Source organism: Egretta garzetta, unplaced genomic scaffold (genome assembly GCF_000687185.1).
Source record: "Egretta garzetta isolate BGI_Z169 unplaced genomic scaffold, ASM68718v1 scaffold557, whole genome shotgun sequence".
NCBI lineage: Eukaryota > Metazoa > Chordata > Aves > Pelecaniformes > Ardeidae > Egretta > Egretta garzetta.
Window position 1 is genome coordinate 716,129 of NW_009260264.1, and position 24,604 is coordinate 740,732.

Sequence of the window (24,604 nt, forward strand, 5' to 3'; positions counted from 1 at the left end):
TGGTACAGCTGATCTGTGTTTAGCTAAGCTGCTGGTCTAGTTTTGTAGACTAAAGCCAAAGGAAAGCTTGTGGCTTATGCATCTTCAGGGATAGTTCTTACAAACAGCTGGGGAGGGGAGTCACTGATGTTACGGTCTCCATCTTTACTTCCACGAGGTTACCAAGAGAAGTGATGCTTCAAAGGTTGAAAGTGTGATGCTGCATCTGTCTGGCTTCCTGTAGGTGATGCACAGCTCTCTGTGCACTTAGTGGATCACACTTAAAATCACGCTTAAAGAGTTTGATCTAGCTATGGTTTAGCTGTCTGCCAGCAGGGAAGGATCAAAGTCCCTCCCTTATGGGATTGGGTTTGCAACTAGGACTTGTACCTCTGGTGTTGGTAGTAATGGCAGAACCAGGGTGGTTACTCCCAGATGATGCTCTCTGAGGCCTCTTGGCACTGTCAGTGGTAATGGCCTCTGCAGGGACACCACTCTTCAAAGTGTTACTCCATGACTACAGCATCACCATCTGAGCAGATTCACAAGCTTGTAAAACCTACACCCTGCCAATCCATCTTGTAGGCAAGGAATTGGGTAAACTCTGAGGAAAACTTACTTACTTTTCTCAGGATGCTAATAAAGCTGTTTGTTTGTTAATCTTGAAATTGAGCATAACAATGCACAAAGCCTTTTGCAGAACTCCTGAGGTAGCTTCTATTTGGGAAGACTGATTTATCTTGGCTATAACCTACCTACACCTGTACCCAGCTTATTGGAGGCCACCCTTTTGAAGACCAAAGGGGGAAACAGTCTGAGCCCATGCTGTGAAACAGCTTCAGGGCCAGGTGGTCTTGCATCTCTAAATGGAAGCTAGTGCATGGCAGGGTAGATGAACTCTATACCAACACCTCCCCATTTAGAGGGGCAGTGAGTGTTAATTCTGTAGGCTTAACTTGTTTTGCTGGTAGATTCCTGCTTTATTTTAATGTGCCCCTTGAACTTGCTGCAGTAGCTAAGGCTGAATGCCTCAGCACCAATTTATTGCCAAGTAATTTTATTTATCCTTGCTCCATTCATTATTATAGCAGCATGAGGCACTTGCAGAAGAAACACAACCAACCACCACCAGCCTCAGGCTGGGGTACCATTTTGTTTCATGCTTCTAACCGGAGGCATTTTCCACTGTTACTGCAGTAAAAGGAAATATCCCTTGCGTTACCAGCTCACTCAAAGACTTTCATAGTAAGCTCCACCCTTGCCCTGCTCAGCTTGAAAAGTACAACTGCAGCTGGGCAGTTTTCTCTGGTAAATGTGTGTGCCTTGCACTCACCTGTAGTCCCAGTAATGAGCAGCAGCAAGCCTCCAGCTGGAGGAGGAGCCCCCCCTTGCAGCCATCTACCCAGTCTGCCCCAGCCTGCAGTTGCAACTGGGGTGGGGTGTCTTTATTTCTGGGCGTATTTCCCTCCGAGGATCTTCTTCAATACGTTTTCCTCTTTGCCTTCCCCATTCTAATGCCTGTAGCCTGTTCCCGATGGATGTGCAGTGTGGGAGACGACTGACTGTGATCAGTCTGTGCACCTTGGTAATGAGTTTGGGAATTTAAGCTCTGTGCTGTGTCAGTATGAAGTCACATGGCAACTCATAGCAGTATGAGCAGTTGAGTGCTTCCTATTTATACAGATGTCCTCCCAAGCATGGCTTTGAGGATTACTTGCTGTGAATATGGTGATTCTTACACAATTATTATCAGTAATAGCCTGAAGTGAAACTTAGCACATCTTAGAGTTGTCATCCCTACCAACTACAGTCAAAGCAGCAGTTGCTTCTGTTTGGTAAGATGCAGAACAGGCCTAAGCTGATCTGAACTCTGTGGAGTGCTTCAGCAGCAGCTGGTCCAAACAAGCAGTTGAGGAAGGCTCCAAGTGGCAGCAGCAAAGAGCTGGCCCTACTTTCATCAGCTACGGCAAGGTTTTGAGGCTCGGAGGAGCCAGGAGCACAGCAATACTAACCAAGCTTTCCTTCATCCTGTTGTTCCTCATTAGCTCTACATGTCCTTCCTCTTACATAAATGTATTCAACACTTTGGCATTGAGCAGTAAAAGTACAGTTCTGTTATCCTTTTCCACTTTACTGCCCGGTCGTGTCCTTGATGGCATACCCTGCATATCGTGGGCACCGGTTCCTAGACTCAGCAGAAAGACGGAAAAGCTATGCATGACCTATACGATTATGCAAAGCAGAAAGGAACTGTCTTCATGCTGCCAGTTCTTCACAGGTACCTCGAACTTGCCCTGTACAAGTTTTTCATGACGAGGCTCTTTTGCATGTGTTAGCTCAATGCTGTATTCATTGCACCTTACAGCAGTTGTCTGATGTTTTGCTTGTTTTTACACCATGGGTTTGGCACAGACCTTAGCACCAGGTAGCACAGTAGTTAAAATTGAGTCATTTTGGAGACGCAGATACAGGGGCAACCAGCAAAAAGAACCACGCTCAAATTGTTGTAATGCTTTCTTGGTGAAGAGACTGGCTCATGGCAAAGGGAAGGACTCCCTAAAACCAGAACAAGCTGCACAGGGGAAGTTTGGAAATAGTTCTTTCATGAAGTTAAATAAATATCATAACTGTATGTGGCGCATAATTCTGCTCCATAGGGCAGGTCCCAATTTCCACTTGTCAATGTAAATGGAGGAAGATGTATAACACAAGGAATTATATATATAAATTCAGGTTTGAGTTGCATGAAAAATTTTTAACAGCCTCAAAGATGCCTGAAAAAATGCCACTGCATTGACAGGCCATAAAAGGAAAAAACCTCAGGGCACCCAGGCCTCTGTTGTCTGTTTAGCTAAAGTATTTAAACTCTAGCTTGTGAAAATACGCAAAATGACAGAAGCAATGTCTTTTATTTTTACAAAAAAAGCTGGTAAAAGGTGATGTAAATAAAAGTGTAATGCGCCACTATGTAAAACTACTTATCCCCAGCAAATACTTATTAAATAATTAAGAACACCATCTACAGTACCACAAAACCATCAAAATAATTCAATTTTATCAGGGACAGGGAAGAAAAATACAGTGATTATGGATGTGCCTTGACCAGTTACAGAGCTTGTTAGGATAACATAACTACTGTCAGCAGTCCAACAGTGTGCACAGTGCCTTCAATTAATGCATTTCAGCATAATTACATTTCTAGTGGGGTCCAATTCCCCCAAAAAGGCAGAGCTAAGAATTTCAATTCTACATTCTAAACTCTGAAATTAGAGCCCATTAAAAAAAAATCACAGTGGGTAAGAGATGTATATAAAAATACTGGGTGTTTCTTTCAAATCACAGGAATCGTGGGACTACATTCTTTTTTTTTTTTTTTAATTATTTTGGGTTTTTTTTATTTTCTTTTTTTCTTATTTTTTTTTTTCTTTACAAAATGCTGTTGGCTTCAACAGAATCCAGTTTGGTTTATGCTACAGACTTTGACACTGAACTATGAGTATATTGCCTGTTTGCATGTTTTGGTAGTCAGTTTGTTTTGTTTTTTTTCTATGTAGTCCCAATTCCTTAGGCTTAAGTTGAGTCATGAAGATGCATGTATGTGCATTCAAACTCTTTGAACTCTGCAGACTACTCAGACTGCAAGTAATGTATGTGACTATCGATAGGGAGCACCCCCCCCCCCTTCCCCTCATAGCTTTATACACCTACTGTCTTAACAGTGCATTGCACAAATTTACAAGAAAAATACTGGTTTTGCACTATACAGTTTCTAGAATATATACAGAATAAAATAAGTTAACTTCTAATGAGAATTGCTGATGGGCAGCATATATCTTTAATATACATTTTAAAGTCTCTGCAGGCAGCTACTTTTTGGTTAGTTGTTATCAATATTTGTAACATAAGCACTGATCAGAGAACTGAGCAGCATTCCAATAAAGTTAACAGATATATTATTTCTTTTTAGAAACACTGGGAAATCCCAGTTTAAAATATTATTAAATGTCCTAACATTTACACACTATGAGGATTAGATCTAATAAAATAAAATTTCTTCAAAAATAATCTTGCAGCTCTTTTAAGCATGCTCTGAGACCTTATTTAACAATCACCCATACCTTCAAAAAACAACTGACACAGCCATACATTCTAACTCACACACATAATTTCCTTGTTACAGACAACAAAAGCAAATAAAACATTGAGAAGTCAATGGTTTTTGCAGTCGTAAGTCATTCTACTCATGTTTGACCGCACATTCTTCATGACATTGCAAAGTGTCTCATTAGGTATTAGTTGATGATTATATCTAATGCTGCTGGAAAGCCAGGAAGCCTTGCAGGTCTTCAGCCAAAATAAACCAGCCTTGATTTTAGCCTCATCCCACCTGCGATACTGATTCAACCTTTAGAGGCTGTTACTGCAAATGCCATTTATAGTTCTGTTACAACAGAAAATAATGCATATGTGTGCATTACATTTAAGCCCTTTTCCTTTTGTGTAGTTTTTATACATATATTTAATAAAAAAATACTACTGCCACACAGCTACTGTGTAGAAAGAGCAGTCAAGAAAAATGTTCACTTCAATTTTCAGATTTTTACTTTTGATGAAACAATTTCTTGCTGTGATGAATCTGTGTTGGTTGTCAGGATTGCTGGAGGTTTGTTTTGTTTTTTTTTATGAAAGGTGCTCGATAATAGTCTGAAGCGTCTTCACCATCAGTTCTTTTCTAAATGTCAGCTGTTCAGAATCCAGTGCTCACAAGACTTATTCCTGGTTTGATTTTCCCGAGAAGCTGATAGGATTGCACCATGCGTAGAGACTCTCGAATTTCTAGATTAAGTTCCATCAGCTTTGAGCTGGCCTCAGACATATCCTGGTTGGAGCCTACTACTGCGAAGCTACCAGTTTGACCAAGCGTCTGATGACGGAAATATATGTGCAGCAAGGTTTGAACTGGGTCATCTTCAGAACTGCCAAAGATGTCGTGGGGCCAAATAGATCTGTAAACACACAATTCGAACATTTGAAGAAAATTAATACTTAAATTCTTTTCTTTAAACAGACTCTTGAACAGTAGACCTAGGAAAACTCAAGAGAAATGTTTCTTCCATAGAGCCCCAATAGTTAACAGTATCATTTTCTCAAGATATAAATTCTAAAGAACAAGTACTACTAGAATTGCTTTTTTTTAAATTGCAAAATGTGTATGAACAACCTGTAATGAAGCAACAGTGCTTGTCCTTTTCAATAAAGACATCTATCAAGAGCTGAAAAAAACCTGGAACAGTGCCTATCCCTACCTTTAAATTAAAAAGGCCCATTAGCGAACTCAGGTCTGAAAGCAATCCTTAAGCACTTACCTGAAAGCCTTGACCTGTGCTACAGCTGACACAAACTCCCTGTTTCTCAGGGTTTCGATGAGGGAGTGAATGGCCGTTTCTGTGCTAGCTTGGGAAGCCTCTGCAATTTCAATTTCTTCGATACCGCTGTCAGATGCAGCCTCAGCCTCTTTCAGACAGCTCTCCAAAAGAGCAAGTTCTTCAGACATGTTTATGACCTAAAAGGAACAGTTTAGTTAAACTTTTCTAGTTTAAATGTATTTTCAGCCAAATTAACTTTCATTAGACGAGACTTCTATTTTTCTTCGTCATTGCAATCATAAATGAGAGGCAGAAAAAGTATATCCAAGTATTTGCTTGCAGTTGCTTAAGTAGACAGTTAATTTAATGGCCCAAGCGTGCATATCGGGTATTTCAGCTCTCCCTTGATGAAGTTTCCATCTTAGTCCTTTTAAAATGTGTTTCCAAAAATGCATTTATTTTCTCCCCACATTGCTTAATAAGAATTAAATTGAGAAGAAGAATTAAACATGTTGGAGAAGTACAGCAGCAATTGTGTTATTACAAGGACATCTTAAATACAAAGAAAAAAATCTGCAGGACTGGTAACCCAGCAGAATAACTGTAGTGCAGCCAGTGTATGTAATACTATCTTTGGCTTTAGCTCCAATGTATGAGTAAAAAGACAAGGCCATAGCTCAGAATTTGATTCTACATCTGACTAACTTAGGCAAGAAGTGGGACTGGTGTGATGCCAACCTTCCACAATATTCTCCAGATGGAATTGAACTGACTTATTTGCAGCCTCTACAAAAATCTGGGTATCATTTTTTCCTAAGCTACTCAAAACCTGAAGACTTTCACCCCACTTTTTCATTTTCCTCCCTACTACGCCAAGCGAGACCAGGCCTACTTTTTTTTTCCTGCTACCTCTATTTATTGCATTACAGAGCCAAGGGAGAACTTTCAGAAGACATTATTAATAGCATAATGCATTCAGATTAACTCAATTAACATCACATATGTACCCCATGTGGACACCTGAAGGACATGTTTTGCTTCTAGAGTTAGTACAGCTAAAAATCAGGCACTAATGTCTAGAATACATTGCTGACTGCACTTAGGATGGGGACTAAGGTTGCGGAGTAACTGAATGGTGGCTGAAGTGACACAGTTACATAGATCAACTGGTAGCAAGCGATGGTGTTTGCAATAGGAAACACTGGGGAGATGGAAAGCGGCTTCATCACAGAACTCTGTTGATTGGAGTTGATGTGCCTTGATTGTAGCTTGATTAGAATACACCAGAAGTGCTACTGAAATATTTAAAATCTTCATCACTGGACTCCCTGCGTTCCTGTCTATTTAAGAGCTTTCAAGCTGTACAAAAATCAACACAGATAATTGAACATCTCAGAAAATCCTCGTGAGCTCTACTTAAATCTTTTATTAATTGGCTATAAAACAGCTGGTACCCTCCTTCAGTTTCTAAAAAGATGTCCCACTGATGAAAATGCTATCAAAATGTTTTTTAAATGGTTTGGCTTTAAAATGTCAACAATTAGTAGCTAAATGGCATGTTTTTCATTACCTCTGCTTCTTTTTTGATTGTTTTTATTTGGCTGATGAGTTTGCAATAGGCTTGGAACAGAAGCAGCAACTGGAAATGCAACTTGTATAGCCTCCGACACAACTCCAGCTCCTACAAATGTAAACAACATTATTATATTCAGGAAGTGCAAAACATCTACTATACAATACAAGAGACAATAAAAGACAACTTCTTCAGTATAGAATGTGCAAAATTGAAAGTAGTTATTTGGTTACTGAAGAAAATGCCAAAAAGACTTAGAAGCTAACGTAGCAGGAAGCTAATGAAAAGCGGATGAAAGCTTCATTCAGTTCTACATTTACAGGTAGCCTCTCTCACACAGGTTTAAAGTTTACTTTTTAATAAGAATTTACATTTTCAAGAAGGGGAGTGGTGGTGGTGGGATGTAAAGTTATTCAAAAGGCGTTTTGAAATGTCATGTTCCAAGACAGAGTTGCATAGAGCACTTACTTTTATTGTTGATATTTTACTGTTTTAAATTCAAGATCTAAAAATTCAAGATCTAATATCCAGAAGAAGCAGTTGTGGTCTGTAAGTATGGAATCTTTCATAACCATTAATATAAATACGTAAGCACAGTATATAACCTGGCCCTTAGCTTACAACTGCCTGATGGAATAAGAGGAGAATAATTCCATTCTTGGAGGCAAGAGTAATGTTTCCTTTATACAAGGTAGCTCTAATTCTGTTTTAGAAAATACCACATTATATATACTTAAGGAAATGAAACAGACGCATTAACTTATGCACTGTCTTGTTTCCATTTTTATGTGTCTCAAACAGTAGTCAAAGTGCAGACAGTGTTAATACTGCTTTACATACACATAAAAGCTAGTGCTAATGGAATAATCTATAATGTTCTACTAACTAGGGGATCCTATTATCTACAAAGGACCAACAGTTCAATGGGTTAGATGATGCAAAATTGAAGCACACAGCATTTTTTTAATCGTCTATGACAAGACATCACTATGTCACAAATGGACAAGACAGATGGAGACCAGGTTGGTGACTGGCATGGTTAAGTATTTGATAAATCAAGAACTGTCACTTACTGCTAGAATTTCCATTTGCTAAGCAAGAAGATGAGCAGGTCACAAAAATACAAAGAAAGAAAAAAAGATCAAGAATTAGTGTAGGAAATAATTTTAATTAGGGTAAAAGATGTCCCAGGTAAAATGGAGGAAGAAATACAAGTAACATGCTCCAAATATACCCTGAATGGAAAAAATTAAGACTGAATTTGAAGTGAAATTACTTGCTGCTGTAACTAATGATAGATGCCATTGGCTTTGTTGTCCCACAACATGAGTAACCTACTTCACTTACAACCCTGTTTTGTTTTATATACGTTGTGTAGTCTTAAAGGTATGCAAATTTAAGGGAATCAAAACCAAGGACACTTGGGTCTGAATATCTGTACAATATTTCTGAGTGGTTCTGTACTACTATAGCTTAAGTGAAAATAATGCCTTTTAAAATTTGAGATGTAATGTTAATTTGGATTCTGAATCAGTTTAGAAAATCCTTGGTTTTCCTAAACTCAGTTCTCCACACCTCATTGTGAGATTTCTGTAATTTAATTGCACTTGGTTTTTACAAGCTATTTCAGAAAAAACGTTTGGGAAAGAGGGACAGGGAGAGAAATTGCCAGAAAATGTATTTGTCAGGCTAGAGACAGGAAATTCACTTCTGTGCTTTGTACAGCACTAAGCATAATTGGTGGAGTAAGCAAGAAGAGTGGTCACAGTAAACTTACGAAGATGCAACTGATGTCTGATTCCAACAGGCAAAAGCAGTTGAGCTTTACTAAGCACATAGTTACACGCTATGCATATAAGTTATACGCTATGTGCTTAACAGACTCTAAATAGTGCATGCTTTTGTTCTGTACTCCGTGCTATCATATACACAGCACAACTATTATATAAGCAAAAACTTCTGATGCACAGAACACTGCGAAGAGATAAGATCTTGAACTGCCAAGTCGACAAGAATTCTATGACTCACTTGAATGAAGCATAGAGAATCAGACTTTGAGGAATGGCAGGGTCGATTACTTAATATTTTTAGTCTTTAAGTTCCAGTGTTCTTTAAACCAAGTCCCATTATTACTGTAAGCCATAAATAATCCCTCTCCCCAAAATCACACCTTGATAGCTATTCTAAAAACTCGAGAGGTCTTTCTTTAAAACTGGCTTTGTACTGCTTCAGTGTCTTTCACATACTTGCTCACTTGAGATATAATCTGCTTTCTCTATCTGCCAGTCCTGTACGAACAGTCTAGGCAGAGTCCAGATGCATTCTTTCAGGCTTGCATGTAAGTACTAATAGCAAAAATCCAGTAATTAGATTTACTTGCAAGTCTGCTGGCTATGCACGAGCCAGAACTGAATTCATCTCACTATTCCTTAGCTGTATTGACCACAGTGCTAAAAATTAGTAAGAAAATCTTATTTGTGTTAGTGAATGAAAAATATCTGTTGAATGAAGAAGCTCTGTTTTCCTGAGCAAGAGAACACTTACATATTTTTAGCATTAACTGGCTGACTGGGTAGACTTAGCAGCCCCACACTCCATTTACAGGGACTTTTGAAACAATGATCTTACATTTGGTAACTTCTCAATCTCCTTCAAGTCACTATAAGCTTCTGTGAATAAATTCAGAACTTCTGTAAACCATGTTTATTTATAAAGCAAGATAACAGGACTCTGCTTTCTCAATGGGTACTATGTATTAAAATGATTTAAACTGAACCTGCAAGTGCAAGGAGGACATAGAGAAAAAATTGCCAGCATGCCTCGCAGGCTAGGATTGAAAACCCAAATCAAAACAGGTCCCCACAGATAATCAGTGTGAATGGTCACATAACTCCTTTTCAGAGGCTATCTTCCACCCCTGCAGAAACAGGGAAGAACAGACTAAACTGCCTCACTTGGAATCCTGCATTCTCTCCGTACAAGCTAAACGAAAGCCTGCACGTGGCTTTCCCTCCATGTCTTAGTTTCCCTAGCTATACAGTAGTAACAGTAACATTTACCTTCATGGTAAGAACGGTTATGTTCTAAAAGTTACATGTTAGAACAGTTTCTTAGTGTATATAAGCAACACGCTAAAAACAGCAGCGTTTATTTTTTTCCATATTACTCATATATAGAAGGTTTACTGTATTGTAATAGTAAATGTTGTTATATATTTCTAAACACGTACCAGTCAGTATATGAAGATGTAAACCAAGTGTAAAATACACTAAATGTTGTGTTCATAAGAAAAGCAAAAATCCTTGCAAATGGTAGAAAATGATTGTGCTGTATTACCTACGCTTATCCACATGAAATATTTTTTTAAAATGTGCAGTATAAAAATGAACAGTATGTTATCACACATTTCACCACTCTAAAAAGTCAGGTGCGTTTTGTGATTGAATTAAAAAAACCCATATATATATGACAACAAACAAAAACTGTAAAAGAAGAAACTCTGTTGCTGAACACTACATTTTCAGCAGCAGAAACATGACCAAGTGCATCAATGAATAGAGTTCAGTTGAATAAAAGGGAATAAAATTCCTTTTTCATCTTGGATTTCGGATTTTTGCCAAAATGTCATTGTGAAGACATTAAGTTAATCTGCTACCTGCAATTCTACTTTCTTAAATCTTTCACTTTTCTCATTACAGGACTCTAGATGGCAGATTCCTTGTACCCACTAAAGATAGTTTTTAGATTTGCTTTTTAATCTGTAATGTCAATATTATCCATCTATTGTTTAAAAAAAACCAAACGTCCTAGTCTGCTTGGGGAAAAGCCATCACTCACTATAGCAATTAGTAATATTAAACATGGATGACTGCCATGCAAATACATACAAAATATTGAACTAATATTAATAGGTTACTTCACCTATTGTTAGAAGGTATTTTGACAGAAGTGGTTCATGAGATTTTTGCCATACTGCTACTTTACGCCCTGTTCCTTCCCACCCAAATAATGGCTCCAGAAGGTCACATGCATTTGTACAGTACTAATTATATTAAATTCAGTAGAAGTTTTTGGCTAGACAGTTTATCTGAGCATATAAACAGAATGCCAATGTTTTTTGTTCTAGAAACAGCTGCAAAAAAAGCAGACTTGCTGGCACACAGATGATATCTAGTCTGCTTATCTACTCAGTGTTATTAAGTCTAGCACCCAAGACGGGTTGCCAACTTTTATTAAAAAGAGCCCTTTTTATTAGACCGCTACTTCGTAAGAATGTTATTTTCCAAAAGATAGTATGATAGCTGAAATGAAAAGCTTTTCATATGTTTTTAATCTCTCTGCAAATGTTGGAAATTTTGCACAACAGATATAAAGATGTTTCTTAATCTCATGTCCAGAGACTCACAAATGACATACACCTACCTGGGCATCTGTGTTAGTGCCATGAATACCATCATCAGTACCAAATGTTCTTTTGCAGTCTTCTAGCCACTGCAAAATAAATAAAAACAAGATTAAACATCTGAAACAAAGCAAACTGAAGACTGTGCTACAACTGCATGTGACATTTCATGAAGTCATGCATATTCTCAGATTACGTAAGAAATTGCGTTACAAAATCAGTTGTTTACCAATGTTTGCACCAAATTTCTACTCTGATATATCACTTCGTAGTTTTTATTGAGTCCCTTCCGTTGTAAATTACCCCAGATGGGGATAGTACACTTTAGCATAAATACTAATCTGTGACTGAATTTGGGTACTGTTATAGTGAGATGTGTGGGAGGGTGGAGGCAGAAAAATCACTTTCATTAAATGAGATCATATTTTCTCTGTATTTGCTTCACAAGGTTTACACCAACATGATTTCTCAACGTTTAAAATAGAGCACTAATTCAAATTAGAGAGTAAGAGTAAGCTTGTTCTATTTCTTGGGATTACTTTAGAAACAGAAGGAAATAGAGCTCTCCTGCAAGTCCAGGTTTACTGGATGGAAAGAAAAAAAAATAATAAACTCTTCAATGGGAGTTTAGCATCACCTCCAGTTTATACAAGCCACGGAGATGAAGTGTTCTCACATTACACAATGCAAACACGCAGATTTCACTCTCTCTCACAAATACAGGGCTATATTTAAGCCCAGTTCCTATAGCAGACAACAAGTTTATTAATTTCTGCGGGTAATCTCTTCTAGCTTTAACCAACCATGCAAATTTAAGTGTTAATATAAAGCATTTGCAGATTCAGATATGCTCTTATTGGACAATACGATCTGATCATCTCATCGACACAGTGCCTGGCATATTCTTCTGTACAGTGCAAACAACTGCAAGCATGAGGTAATTCGGCTATTACTGAAATGGGAATGCGTCATGTTGAGATAAAGTGCAGATTATCTTCTGAAATGAAGAACAGGCTGTATACATCCAAAGAAGAATAATTTAGCATACTGTGTGCTTGATATCTTGAGTCTCACAGGAAATCTTAGTGACCTTTTTCTAACCTTTGTCTGATGCAAGGAAAAGAAAAATGTGATTTCCCATCTGCTCAATTTAATAAAGGTTACTTAGTGAATTAACTAGGCCTGTGTGCTTATCAAGAGGAGAAATGGAATTCTCTAAACACCATGGTGTCGGTTTCAATTAGTGACATGGATACAGCAAATCTCGTTTTTCTTTTTATCTGACAGTGTATATCGGTAACAGTGGAATAGGTTTGCACTGGAACAAACAGCATCAGCAACTGGGAAGCTAATATTTGTTTTCACACACTGCCCTTCTATGATGTTTTTTAAATCTTAAAACCAGTCTGAACAAAGTGTGCGCCTAGAAAGTCACAATATACATACAACCTTATGTTTTCTGTTACATTTATCTGATTCAGTATCTTTGTCCCTAACACACACATGAAGTCAAAGCAGTTTCCTTACAAGGAAATAGAACCACAGCTCCAAAAGGGGGACAAAATTAATTTGCTAATAATTTTTTACAGAAGATATGTTCAGCATGGTAGAAAGACCTAAATTTTCTCTTTGGGAACAACAGTAGATTGTGTGACAAAGTAATTGTCTTTATATGTTTGCTTTACATCAATTTATGTTTTCCCCATATATCTCCTACAAAAATATAGGGTGAAGAGTGTTACGGAAAGCATAATATAGGGAGGTCTGTGGTTGGTCTGCCAGATTAACCCCAAAACAGACATCCCAAACCACCCCCTGTATTATAGGTACCTTTCTCTCTTTTATCTCACTGCCCAAGCTCTTATCTGCAGCCCAAGCCTCTTACTTGCTAGATTTGATTCATGTGAAAGCCAGTACAACACACAGCACTGATAGTGACAAATATCATCTATTGGGGTAAAATTTAAACAATGATCTTTCACTAAATAAGTTCATGTACAGAATTTCCCAGTGGTTGATTCTAGAGGATACCAGACTAACATGCAAATTCTGTTTAGTTAAACAGCTGTTAATTTATATTTACTTATTATGCAATAGGCCAATCAGTTTATTTTGATCATTCTTCTGCATGTTTCTATGAAAAAAGCAAGGATCTGCATTAAGCTCATTATGTGTTTTGCCTTAATACTTTCTGATTGAATAGCATACATAGCACAATTGCCTGTGATAACAGAAATTCAGATTTGACTTGAGGAAGTCTCTTTCAGTCTTTCCCTGTATTCTGTTTAATAGGACAGAGTAAGAAAAGCAGTAAAACGTAGCTGAGAAGTAGCTTCGGAAGATTCTTAGTCTATATATACTGTATAATACACGCGCACACATAAAATTGAAAACCATCAGCTGAAGAAATGCTTTTAAAAAATTTTAGAAAAAAAAATTATCTGAGATACTTAGTCACTACTTCTAAATTAACATGCTAAATAAATACTTAAATAATGCACTACATTAGCTAAATGACATGCTATCAAAAGTCAGAAATGACTGGTAAAAGCTTACATTTCTTTCTCCTCAGTATTGCTTCTTTCTGTTTATAAATTCCTGAATAAAAACAAAACCCTGGCAAAATGCTCTCAGTTATTTCAGAACAGTTCCTTTCATCCTGTGAACCTTTTTCCTGCTCCAGTCACTCACAAATCCTGTGGCAGAAGACAGGCTGACCACAGAAACATGTTACTGGACACCCTTTTGACAGAGGCCATCAATCTGACATCCATGTTCCTTTATCACGTAAAATAAAATACAAACAAGCTCTTAATATCCAGCATGGATTTATGCCAATGTGATACGTGGCAGTGCAAAATTAGCTAAAAATACATTAAGTGAATGGCCATCTGAAAGGGACACAATTTTAGCTCATCATACTCTGACAAGTCAACCGAGCAATACCATTTGTTACTGCTATGATAAACTGTAGGCTAAATGAGGAGTTCATATAAGGAGAATTCCTCGATGTTTGGATAGCCACCATTCTAAGCACACACACGCATGCACGAATTCCTCTCTACCCTGCCTCAAATCTTCCTGTCTGACCCTGGGGCAAATCAGTCAGCCTCTCTGTGCCTCACTGTTGCTCTCTAAAACGAAGAATAAAATGCCTTATTTTCTCACAGGAGTGATGACAGCATTACGTATTGGAGATCATCAGACATTAAATATTACATCGAGTAAGGTAATTTTAGTCATTAGATGAGCACTTTGTTTCTGATTAAGCCTAAATGGCAAGATGTAGCTCATTATATTAGACCTCATGAGTTAGTTCACAAATAGATTGTTATTACCACAGAGCAGGGCAAAAAATGCAGCAACTCTTCAGCAGAAATGCTGGCTTGGATCCTAGAAACAGTTCATCTACATTAACAGTGCTGTGCGGCATGCTTTGCATTGGTTTGAGGAAACTGCGTTTCTTTGGAGATCCTTTCCACAAAAAAGTCAAGTCTGTTCTATTCAATAGATGAGCTGTCAGCAATCTTTGCAAGGCAGAGGCCATAATTTTCTAATAAACTCAGCATGATCAAGAAACATGGAGCCACTTGTGCTGCAAAATACAGCTCTGCCAAGATGTCATGGCTTGAATTCCGTTTCTGTTTCACATCACTCAAAACTCGCCTATACGGCCATTGTCATGGCCTCACGGGCAGCAGCCTGTGAGATGAGTACAAAGTTCCTTCAAACACGTTTAATTCTCCTAGGAATCACTTTCTCTTACACAACAGAAGGCCCCTATATTCTCTCTCTCCCTGTACCTGCCAAACTGATTGTAGATCCGTGTTTTCTTTTGGCTCTTGAAATAGAAATCTTACCTGTTTCAGTTTTCTGAAATTACTATCTTCCTTCTTGAACTTCACACAAAGGTTCACAAAAACAAATACACAGGCCCTTCCCACAGAAATTTTCAACTTTTAAACTTTGTGTTTCTTTGCAAAAAGGATATGACCACTAATATATACCTTGAAAAATAAACTGTAATCTGTACATGTCTTAATCCAGAGGTGAATCCCACCTTTCTAGTCTAATAAAAGAAGCCAGAACATTCATATAGAAAAAAATCACCATGATTTATTGATATTAATGTTAAAAATATTTGAATATTTTTAAAAGAGGATTTTAAAATTAGGAATGCGCTTTTCCCAGTGCTAGTGCATTTGTGCAATGTTACATATTCAAAGTCAATTTCAGAAATATGTGCAACAAAAATGAATTACACGTAAGAAAAAAAATCAGGTTCAGATTATACACGTAGAATAGTAGTAAGAAAAGGAAACAATACTTTATTTCAGAATCTTTTTCTCACAGTTTGCTTTTAGATACCCATGTTGAGAGATAAAGACCTGCAAAATGTTCTTGATGAGTAGGTTTTAGTATTTTTTGTTTTGAAATATAAGAGACTCACCTGTTCTGCTGCCTCTCTTTTGACGTTATAGGTATCCAAGTGTTCTTGGAGCTCTAGAACACTGAACTTCAATGTTTCTAGCAGGCCACAAGACATTAGCTGGAAGATAAAAGCAATCACCTCTGTAGTCATGTAACATCTGACAGTAACCCGTATAGTCTAATATCTAAATTACATAATATGAAATTCCAAGTCCACATTTGGAAAAACAACAAATTAGAATTAGTTGGGTACAGATCATTCATGACACCTTTGAGTTACTAAACTAACACCTGTAGCTGTATCAGTTAAATCACTGAACAACAGTTTTGACTCCAAAACAAGGAGAGTACCTACTTAACATCTGAAAGAGTTTTCAAAAAAGAAGAAGGAGATTTCAAAGGGATTTTTAGATCTTTCAAAAAGAAGAAGATTTGAGGTACACACAGCTAGTGTGAATAGAATAGCCTGCAGCAGGAAAAAAGCTACTGCTGGACTGCTCCTGTGGCAACCGAATAAGTTTCCAGTGAGGGTTACCTGCCCTTCTCAATACACACACTACACCACCAGCAAAGGCTTCAGTCTGTAGGAACCAGGAAGTATCAAAGCAGGAACTGTTGGTTATTTGAAGAAATTTCTACCATTAATGACTTTGCCTTTTTCAACACAGTTTCAAAATATCTTTTTCCCTCAGGGGCTGCTACCTCAGCTTTGCTCTACACCATTTCTCCCTGTGGTTTTATTTCCACTTAGGTTTTTCTTATTAATCCTTCTGTCACTTCCTGTAATAATCATGCCTTTAACATGACGCTTCCTCCCTCACACTGGTCATCCCTTGAACACAGTAATAGCTCTGTACTTTTCTCCAATCCCTATTACCTGGTACCTCTTGGTCAGCTTGAAAGTGCAAGTGCAAGGCTGTGATCACAAAACTGTGGCACAGGGAGTTACAGTATCCCACATTACTCAGGGACGGGTGGGAATGATGCTTACATGCTTTTCCAAGTGCATCAAGATTATTATTCTACCACCATATTAAGACACTGCTAGTCCCAAACTCTATGTCCATATCCACCAAGAAGCAAGTTATGGCTCTGTGGCACGATGCCACTCTGCACTCAATGTGTGCCATAACACCAAATTGGAAAGAAGTCAGTGGACATCCTGTAACAGCAGTAGGCCATGATCCACTCCCAAATCACTTGTGAACCCATGCTTGATGAAAGGTGGCATCTTTCTGCTGAAAACTACTTTCTGAATGAATCAAAGGCCAAATTTGAATCAAATGCATGAGTGGTTATCACGAAACCAAAGATTTTTGCATGAGTGTTATTTTGGATTAGCCATTCTTTCTTAGTGAGAAGTAATCTGATAAACAAGTAGGTTTGTTTCAATTTAATTACTTGCAAAGAGTTATTCACACAGTATTTGTCAATGTAACAACAATGTGTGAATGTGCATATGTATGTATACTTGTATATGTATACTTGTGTGCATATATATAATATTTATTATTCCTTTTTTATACGTATTTTTATATATTTATTTACTTATTCATTTTTTTAAAACACACATGCTGTTCTAGCAAGACACTAGTGTAACTCTTCTTCTGGCTTCTTATCCTAAACAAATTTCTTCTTTTGATTAATTTCTGCTGCTTTTAAAGTGGCACAAGTTAAACAAAAAACATTATATATGGTTCCCTTGAAATGCACTACCCTTATCATGCTTTTTTAGTCCCCATATTCTAAAGTGAGAGCTTAAGAGCAGAGTTGCCCCTTAGCACCAAGGGAAAAGAACAGATCAGGAGAAGCGTCTCAGGCTGGGTCAAGGCCAAAGATTCATCTATCTCAGTCTCCCACCTGACAATGCAGTTGCTTAAGGAAGGGCAAAAGGGGGCAAGCATGTGGTGATCCACTTGCTCCAGAATGCTTTCTTAGCCTCTGTCAGTGTGGTGTTGTGCATATTCAAAAAATCTATCCAGGGCTATTTCTTTCATGAACCTCTTTAGTTGTTTTTCGAAAACATGGAACAGACACTTTAAAAAAGGACAGGGTTTCACAGTCTGATTATGTATTACATGAAGGACCACCTATCTTTGGTTCTGTATGTTTTTAAGTCACTGCTAGCTTAATTTGACTGCCCTTAACATCAAATAAGACAAAAATACAATAATTTCTATCACTTTTCCATGATAATCAAGACATCTATGGACACATTTATCTCCTAAAGAGCTGAAAAATCCTAGCCTGCATACTTGTATCTTATATGGAAGCCATTCCACATATTTCATAATCCTGGTGATCTTTCTTGGAACTTTTTCCAGTTCAACTGTTTTTTCTCTGAGACCAGGGGACCAGAACTGTCCCCAGAATTCAGGATGTAGGTATATCAGGGATATGCACACGAGCTCAATAATGTTTTCTGTTTTGCTGTCTCTTTTCTTAATTATACTAGCATAGCTTTTTTTGACTGCTGATGCACATTGAGCTGACTTCTCACACTAATATTTATTATAACCCAAGATTTCAACTTGCATAACAACAAACAATTCAAAGCCTTCATTAAATATTTGTAGCTAGAATGGTTTTCTCATGCATCGTTGGATATATACATAAACAATGCAATTTAAAAAGGAAAAGTTGCTGCTAGATAAGTAATCTTCCTTTTTCTTCTCTGTGCAAAGAATATAGAATAAATATGAACAAGCAGGGAAGGTAAAGAATAGCCAGGGAATTCTAGTATATCTAGTAGCAGTAAATTCCCTCACTGTTCATAGCTACTGCTGGAGGTTATTTTTGGAGAAAATGCACTTCTCATTTCTTTTCAAATGTTTGTGATACATAGTGGCCACGTAACATTTTAACTCCTTTCTGATTTCCATTATAAAAAGCACCTTTTCTTTTACATCCCAAAATTATTCAGATGTTTCAATTAGTGATGCTAGGGAACAACCTTTTACAGGTCAAAAATATAATTAACACATTTTATTCAAACCTTCAAAAATCTTCCCAAGCACTGCTATTTTCCAAATGTTAAAACATCATTTTTGTATGTTACATAAAAATGTTTAAGCAGACAGATATTTCAACGTGAAAGTTTATGAGATTGTTACCGTTTCTGCATCCACAAAGACTGTCGGACATTCTGAACATAACATCATCACTTCCAGAGAACTTCTAAATTTTGTTCCAATGCGCTGTAGACTGTCGCCAAGAAAGCTGACTGAATCATTTGTTATAGATACAAACTTTCTTTGAATGGTCTAGAAATCAATCAGAAAAACATTTATTTTACATTGTATTTTACTACCCCTCCTCTGGCTTTTTAGATTAAGAATTTCAGGGCAAATTTCTATCATGACAGCATATATTTTTATCATTAAATTACAAACCAATACATAATTTGCTCTCAATAGTTATGTACAAATAGCTCCAGAAAATGCAATCAATCAATCAATAAATAAAACCAGCCTGTATCTATAAAGACACTTACTCCTTTCACATCTAGGCCTTTAGCATCAGTATCACTGGATGACTATTTGCCTTTATGTAGTATAGACAGCAATTTGATTCATTTTCAAGTGTTTGTGTTGCAGAAAATTATACAGAGTTTTAGAAGGCAGAAAACAACCTGTGTAGCACAATCTGTGTCCAAAACTGCCACCTGCAGGGTTTCTACCTTCTTCAAAAATCAGTCCCATGTATATCATGTTCTATTAGGTAGACTGTCAGCTTGGCCTAAAACAACACTGTGCTTTGCTATATATTATTTCATAAATCCTAAAAAGTTACACATAGAATAAAACCACACAAACATGATATTTACAGCTGCAAAGTTAAACACAGTGTAGGAGCCAGAAGGCAAAATGGAAAGGTCCAGCTGAACAAGGCCTCCAGGGTCTCATTTAATCATTTTAACCCTCCTCTGTACCCAGTAACAACTCCTCAGGAAAGATTCTTTGCCCAGGCTCAAGCTCTGGATTGCTATTGTCCCTTTTTCCAAAGCATCCACCCTTCTAGCTGACTGAGGGCTATCCTGTCAAGCCACAGAAAGTTTCAACTTTCTTTCTAGCTCCTTCTTTAATGATCACAAGAGAATATGAACTCCCACATCACCATGGGAGTTCACACTCCATGAATGAATGTGTGAAAAGCAACTGCAGCTAATCTTTGGTGTAATACAGAGCAACTAAGCCCCTGGCATCTAGATGAAGCCAAAAGACAAAAATCTAAAACCAGTAACAGGAATTTCACAAGGCTGTGGCAAAATACTTAGTTTAACTAAAAATGGAAAATGGGTATAGATGCACAAACAAGTTATTCCATGGATAAGGTAGAGTATGAATTCTTCACATGTAAGTTACTTCATGGTACTAACTCTAAACCTGCCCATACATATGGGATAAAATGTGTGCTAGTGTGGTAAAACAAAGTGAGGCTTTCATTGAGGAATTTATGACGATACAACAAACAGCATGCAAAATTAATGTTGGAGATATAAGGAAGGGTTGAAGTCTTAAGGTCTTGGTTTGTAGTATTGCATCTGCTCTTAGCTCACTTGGCACATTGCCTGTAAATAAAATGGATCAATTGTGCCCCTCCTATCCCATAAGAAGTTACAAAGAATAACGTATGTCCAAGTGGTACCACTTCGAAAATGTAAAAAACCCATTCCCTACATGCAGGGAGGAGGGAGCCAGAAAAATTAAGCCATAAGCATATTGTGTTGGATACCAGATCTATGAGGTAAATACAGCTAAAGAGAGGCATTTGAAACTTCCAGCTTTAGTCGATTTCCTGGTGTTTCAGTTACTTCTCTGCAGAAAAAAAAAATTTCTCACAAGACAGATGCAAGATAAATTCATTAATGTTTGTCATGCTGTGATCCCATAATAACGAATCCCACAGAAAGCCCAGGAGGGAGACATTAATTCTATAATCAGCACAGAACCTGGGTGACGTTCAGAAAATAAAAGAAGGGATCCAACCTGAACTACAAGCGTACAAGAAATGCTAAACTGGTTTTTTTGAGCTGTTTTTTTTTCCTGAGTAGAATCATTCCTAGACAATGAATACAGCAGATATCCTGTTGAAAAATACTGTATGACCACATAACATTCTTTTATCAACATGGTTATTTGTCTGCTTTTGATTTACTTTCTCAGGCTTCTTGCTACCATAATCTTGTGGCTTTTGCAGTTATGGAGGGGAAGAATAGTTTTGAAAGCAGGAGGAAAGGATTTCAGACAAACAACCAGGCACTGACAATTCACTAACCTGAAACAATCTTGAGAAGACGTGAAATGTATAGACAGCACAAGATCCATCTGTATCTGACAGCATTTGGTTGACGTGGCAGCGCCAGGCTTGCTCTTCATCATCATATGCCACTGGTTGGAAAGCTGCCAATATGGCAGAAAGAAATGGTGAAGGAGGTGGGGATGTTTGTACTTCTGGGAAACCATCCTGTTCTTCTTCATCTTGGCTATGAATAACAAACAACAGAAATTAACTTCTCAGTAAATTTTTTTAGGAAAAAATCTCTTCATTTTGGTAAGAAGAAAAAATAAGAATTTGGAATTCAGAATAGTGTTTTGTAAAATAAATAATCAACCAACTAAGGTAACAATGAACCAAGAAAAGAGCAAAAAAATAAAAAACTTTTACTACTGGAATGTAAAAAATTGCTTATAGCCTGAAATACCTCCAAAGTTTATTAAAACATGTTATTTCTATGCATATCCACAGACAAAGGGCTATCTGTAGGTTATATACAGCTATGTACAGCACTGTAAGTATACACCACTTGGAAACTGGTATTTTTTTCTTGCCTCCAGTAACTGAATTAACTTCAATTCTTCAAATTTTTATTCATCTAAGCATATGGTCCACCAATTTCTATAACAAATTTTAGCTTTCCTTAAGAGAAACACAAAAGCTTATTTAGCAGTGTTACGCTATTTTATAACTGTCTTAAGTAACATCACAAGTGAATGGAGATAGATTGGAACACTTTCATTTTTATGGGCAATCAATTTAACAGGCCTTTGTTCAAAGAGCATTCTGCAGTCATACTTTCCATTAGGCACCAAATATCCAATAAAAATATCAAACTATAAATTAATCTGTGCTACTACTTACAATCATTAACTTAATTGTTAAAATTTTCTCTATTACAAGGAATGATACATTTTGACAGTTCTTCTGGTATAATTGTACTTCCGCAGCAAAAATACGTGTGGGAAGATTCCACGTAGAGATAGTTTATTAAAATAATTTTTTAAACACATACCATTTTTCTCTATAACAACCGCCTCATTCACAGCGGCACCAAGTATGTCTTAAACAGGACTTAAAAGTGTCTTAAACAAGAAGCATGGGTGCTGTTTTTAGGTACATCCATTTTAGTAGCACAAAGCTCAAAAGCTAAGATGCAGTCCTTTTGAATAATATCTGTAAGCAAAGCTTCAAAAAGATTTTCAGGTATTTTCTAACTAATGTATCAACCCTATAAATAATCACCTCTGTTGCTCTTCAAACTAGAGCTATAGGGTTTTTCAATTTGTTTTCTTAGCGTAAACAGACTAAAGCCAGTTGCACATTAGGAAATAAACTGCTATTAACTGGTACCAGCCTTTAATTCTTGCAAGGCATATTGCAGTAGCTGTGTATGGGTTTACAAGATTCAGTTTCTCTGTCTCTGTCCCAGCAGAACCTTCTCAAACGATTTGGTCTTTTACAGGTCCTGTCGTGTTTTTTTCTGTAAAAGGCTCCTTACATGATCGCTCTGACAGAATACACACTGTCTATGAATTAACTAATTAATTATCAATCTAAACTTCTGAACAAATTTTAAGTATGAACAAGCCTATGAACAGTTTGGAATTTTTTTGTTTGTTTTGGTTTGGGGCTTCTTGTTTGTTGGTTTGGGGTTTTTTGCTTGTGTTATCTATTTGTTTGTTTGTTTCTGGTTTTTTGTTTGTTTTCTCTCCTTCTTAGACCGTTACCTTCAAGGGCCTTAGTGTTTCACTTTAAATGTGACACAACGAGCTAGGACTAACCATAACTTTTCCTCTCAATAGTTATTAAAAAATGGAAAAAATGTTATTTTACTTTAAAAATTAGTCTTAGAAATATACAAAAGACTGATTAACCTTAACACTGAAAATAAACCTTGGGCAAATTCAAAGACAAACTGGCCTGACTCCTACAGGAGCTTTGATTAAAACAAAAAAAAAAAAATTTTTTCCCCGTCTTTTCTTGTCTTTGGGTGCCAAAATATTTTCTGCTGTAATTCAGAGCAGTTCAAGGGCTTTTTCATGTTATACTGCAGCTGGTGGCTGCCAAGAAAACGCTCCAAAATACCCTCTGACCTCCTTTCACATTTATATCCTATTGATGGTGATGAAATGTGCTAGATTTCTTTTATTCAAGAATTCTCATCTTTTCCAGCACAGCTGTCTTCCATGTACCAGAAACAACTGCTGAGCAAAGTACTGAGTTTATTTGCTATAACAGGCAAAGCCAATCAACCATTATTTCAGATATGCAAAACATCATTTTAGATACTCGTATTACGAGATTCATGGAAAGCCCCAATCCATAAGAAAGCCTACTTTATTTGATTCATGCACAGATAACATGTAATTTTTGTTATCTAGAACCAATTTGAATCTTACCTAGACAAACCAGAGAAGTCGGCTTCTTCTTCTTCACATCTCTCATCTAGCTCTTTCAAAGCAAGAGTGACATCTTCCTCACAGATAGATTCGGAATAGCTCTCGGGAGCTGCTGCCTCTGCCAGTTCTGGGGTCTCTTCCAATTCAATAGAGTCATGACAGACCAGACAGTCCTGTTGTTCTTGTAGTAGATACGACCCAGTGTCTTCACTAGCAGTGCTAACCTGTTCATCCCTTACTGCTGAACTCCCTTCCTGTGAATCAAACATACTTTTATTACTTTTACTGTCAGGGCTTATGTATTCTTACCAGTTTTTATTATGGTACAGTAACAGAGTTATAAAAAATTGTTTACAAATATCCATTTATACTTTAATCATTCAGGTCTCTGGAATGTTCACACAGTTTTACTTGAGCAAAGACAGGCACTCTATTTGTAATGTTCATAACTTCTGGTTAACATTAATATCCTAGAATATGACTTATTATTTATAGCAAATACAATTTCTCAAATATACTCAATTAAATCTGCTAAGAGAACACTCCCAGAAAAATATCTGCAAATAGCCTCAAACATATTTAGATCACAACAAACACAATCAAGACTTTCATATTTGACTTTTCTAGGTAAAGACCAAAATGACTGCCTCATGCTTGCTTTTGGGGTCTGGAACCAGTACAGAACATTTCTTCTCCTTTCCCCTCTCCATTAACAAGTTTCTAAACCATAACTGAGCAACAGTTGAACAGCGGAAAAAGGACATTCCACTATTTTTATTATTTTGCCATTACTGTTAATATGGGGAGCTTTAAGGGTTTAACCCTGAATCTCTAAATGTGGGCTTTCAATCACTAGCAATTATAAAGAAACGATGATTAAACTCTGGTAGATAATATTAGAATGACCCTTTCTCCCTTCGCTCTTCCTCCATTAGCATTATTACACTCATTAACATCGCTATATTGAACAGAGGAATTCAGATTTAGTTAATTTATGAAGAATCCATTTGAAACCTTTTACTGGATCTTTCTGTAGAATAAAGATAACGCTTTCTTGTACTTGCTACTTCCTAAAGACAAATTATCACACATTTTCATTCTCAGTGTGCTGGTCTTCCTCTACTGGCCTATCCAAGACTGGTCAACAAACCTTTGGACAGCGTCTAAACATAGA

The 24,604-nt window shown here is 37.1% G+C and overlaps 1 protein-coding gene across 2 annotated transcripts in view; it reads right to left on the bottom strand.

Annotated features, from left to right (window-relative positions):
- Window positions 1–4,609: 4,609 nt before the first annotated feature.
- The window catches only part of FRYL (FRY like transcription coactivator), a 156,395-nt gene continuing 136,400 nt past the window's right edge, over window positions 4,610–24,604 (bottom strand). For both annotated transcript variants that reach the window (XM_035897671.1, XM_035897670.1), the window contains 8 exons: window positions 23,431–23,684; window positions 21,029–21,236; window positions 18,865–19,014; window positions 15,771–15,869; window positions 11,341–11,409; window positions 6,916–7,026; window positions 5,346–5,542; window positions 4,610–4,985 (listed from right to left, as the gene is read on the bottom strand). In XM_035897671.1, the coding sequence (XP_035753564.1) occupies window positions 4,727–4,985; window positions 5,346–5,542; window positions 6,916–7,026; window positions 11,341–11,409; window positions 15,771–15,869; window positions 18,865–19,014; window positions 21,029–21,236; window positions 23,431–23,684 (1,347 nt within the window). In that variant the 3' untranslated portion in view covers window positions 4,610–4,726. The remainder of the gene's footprint in view (window positions 4,986–5,345; window positions 5,543–6,915; window positions 7,027–11,340; window positions 11,410–15,770; window positions 15,870–18,864; window positions 19,015–21,028; window positions 21,237–23,430; window positions 23,685–24,604) is intronic.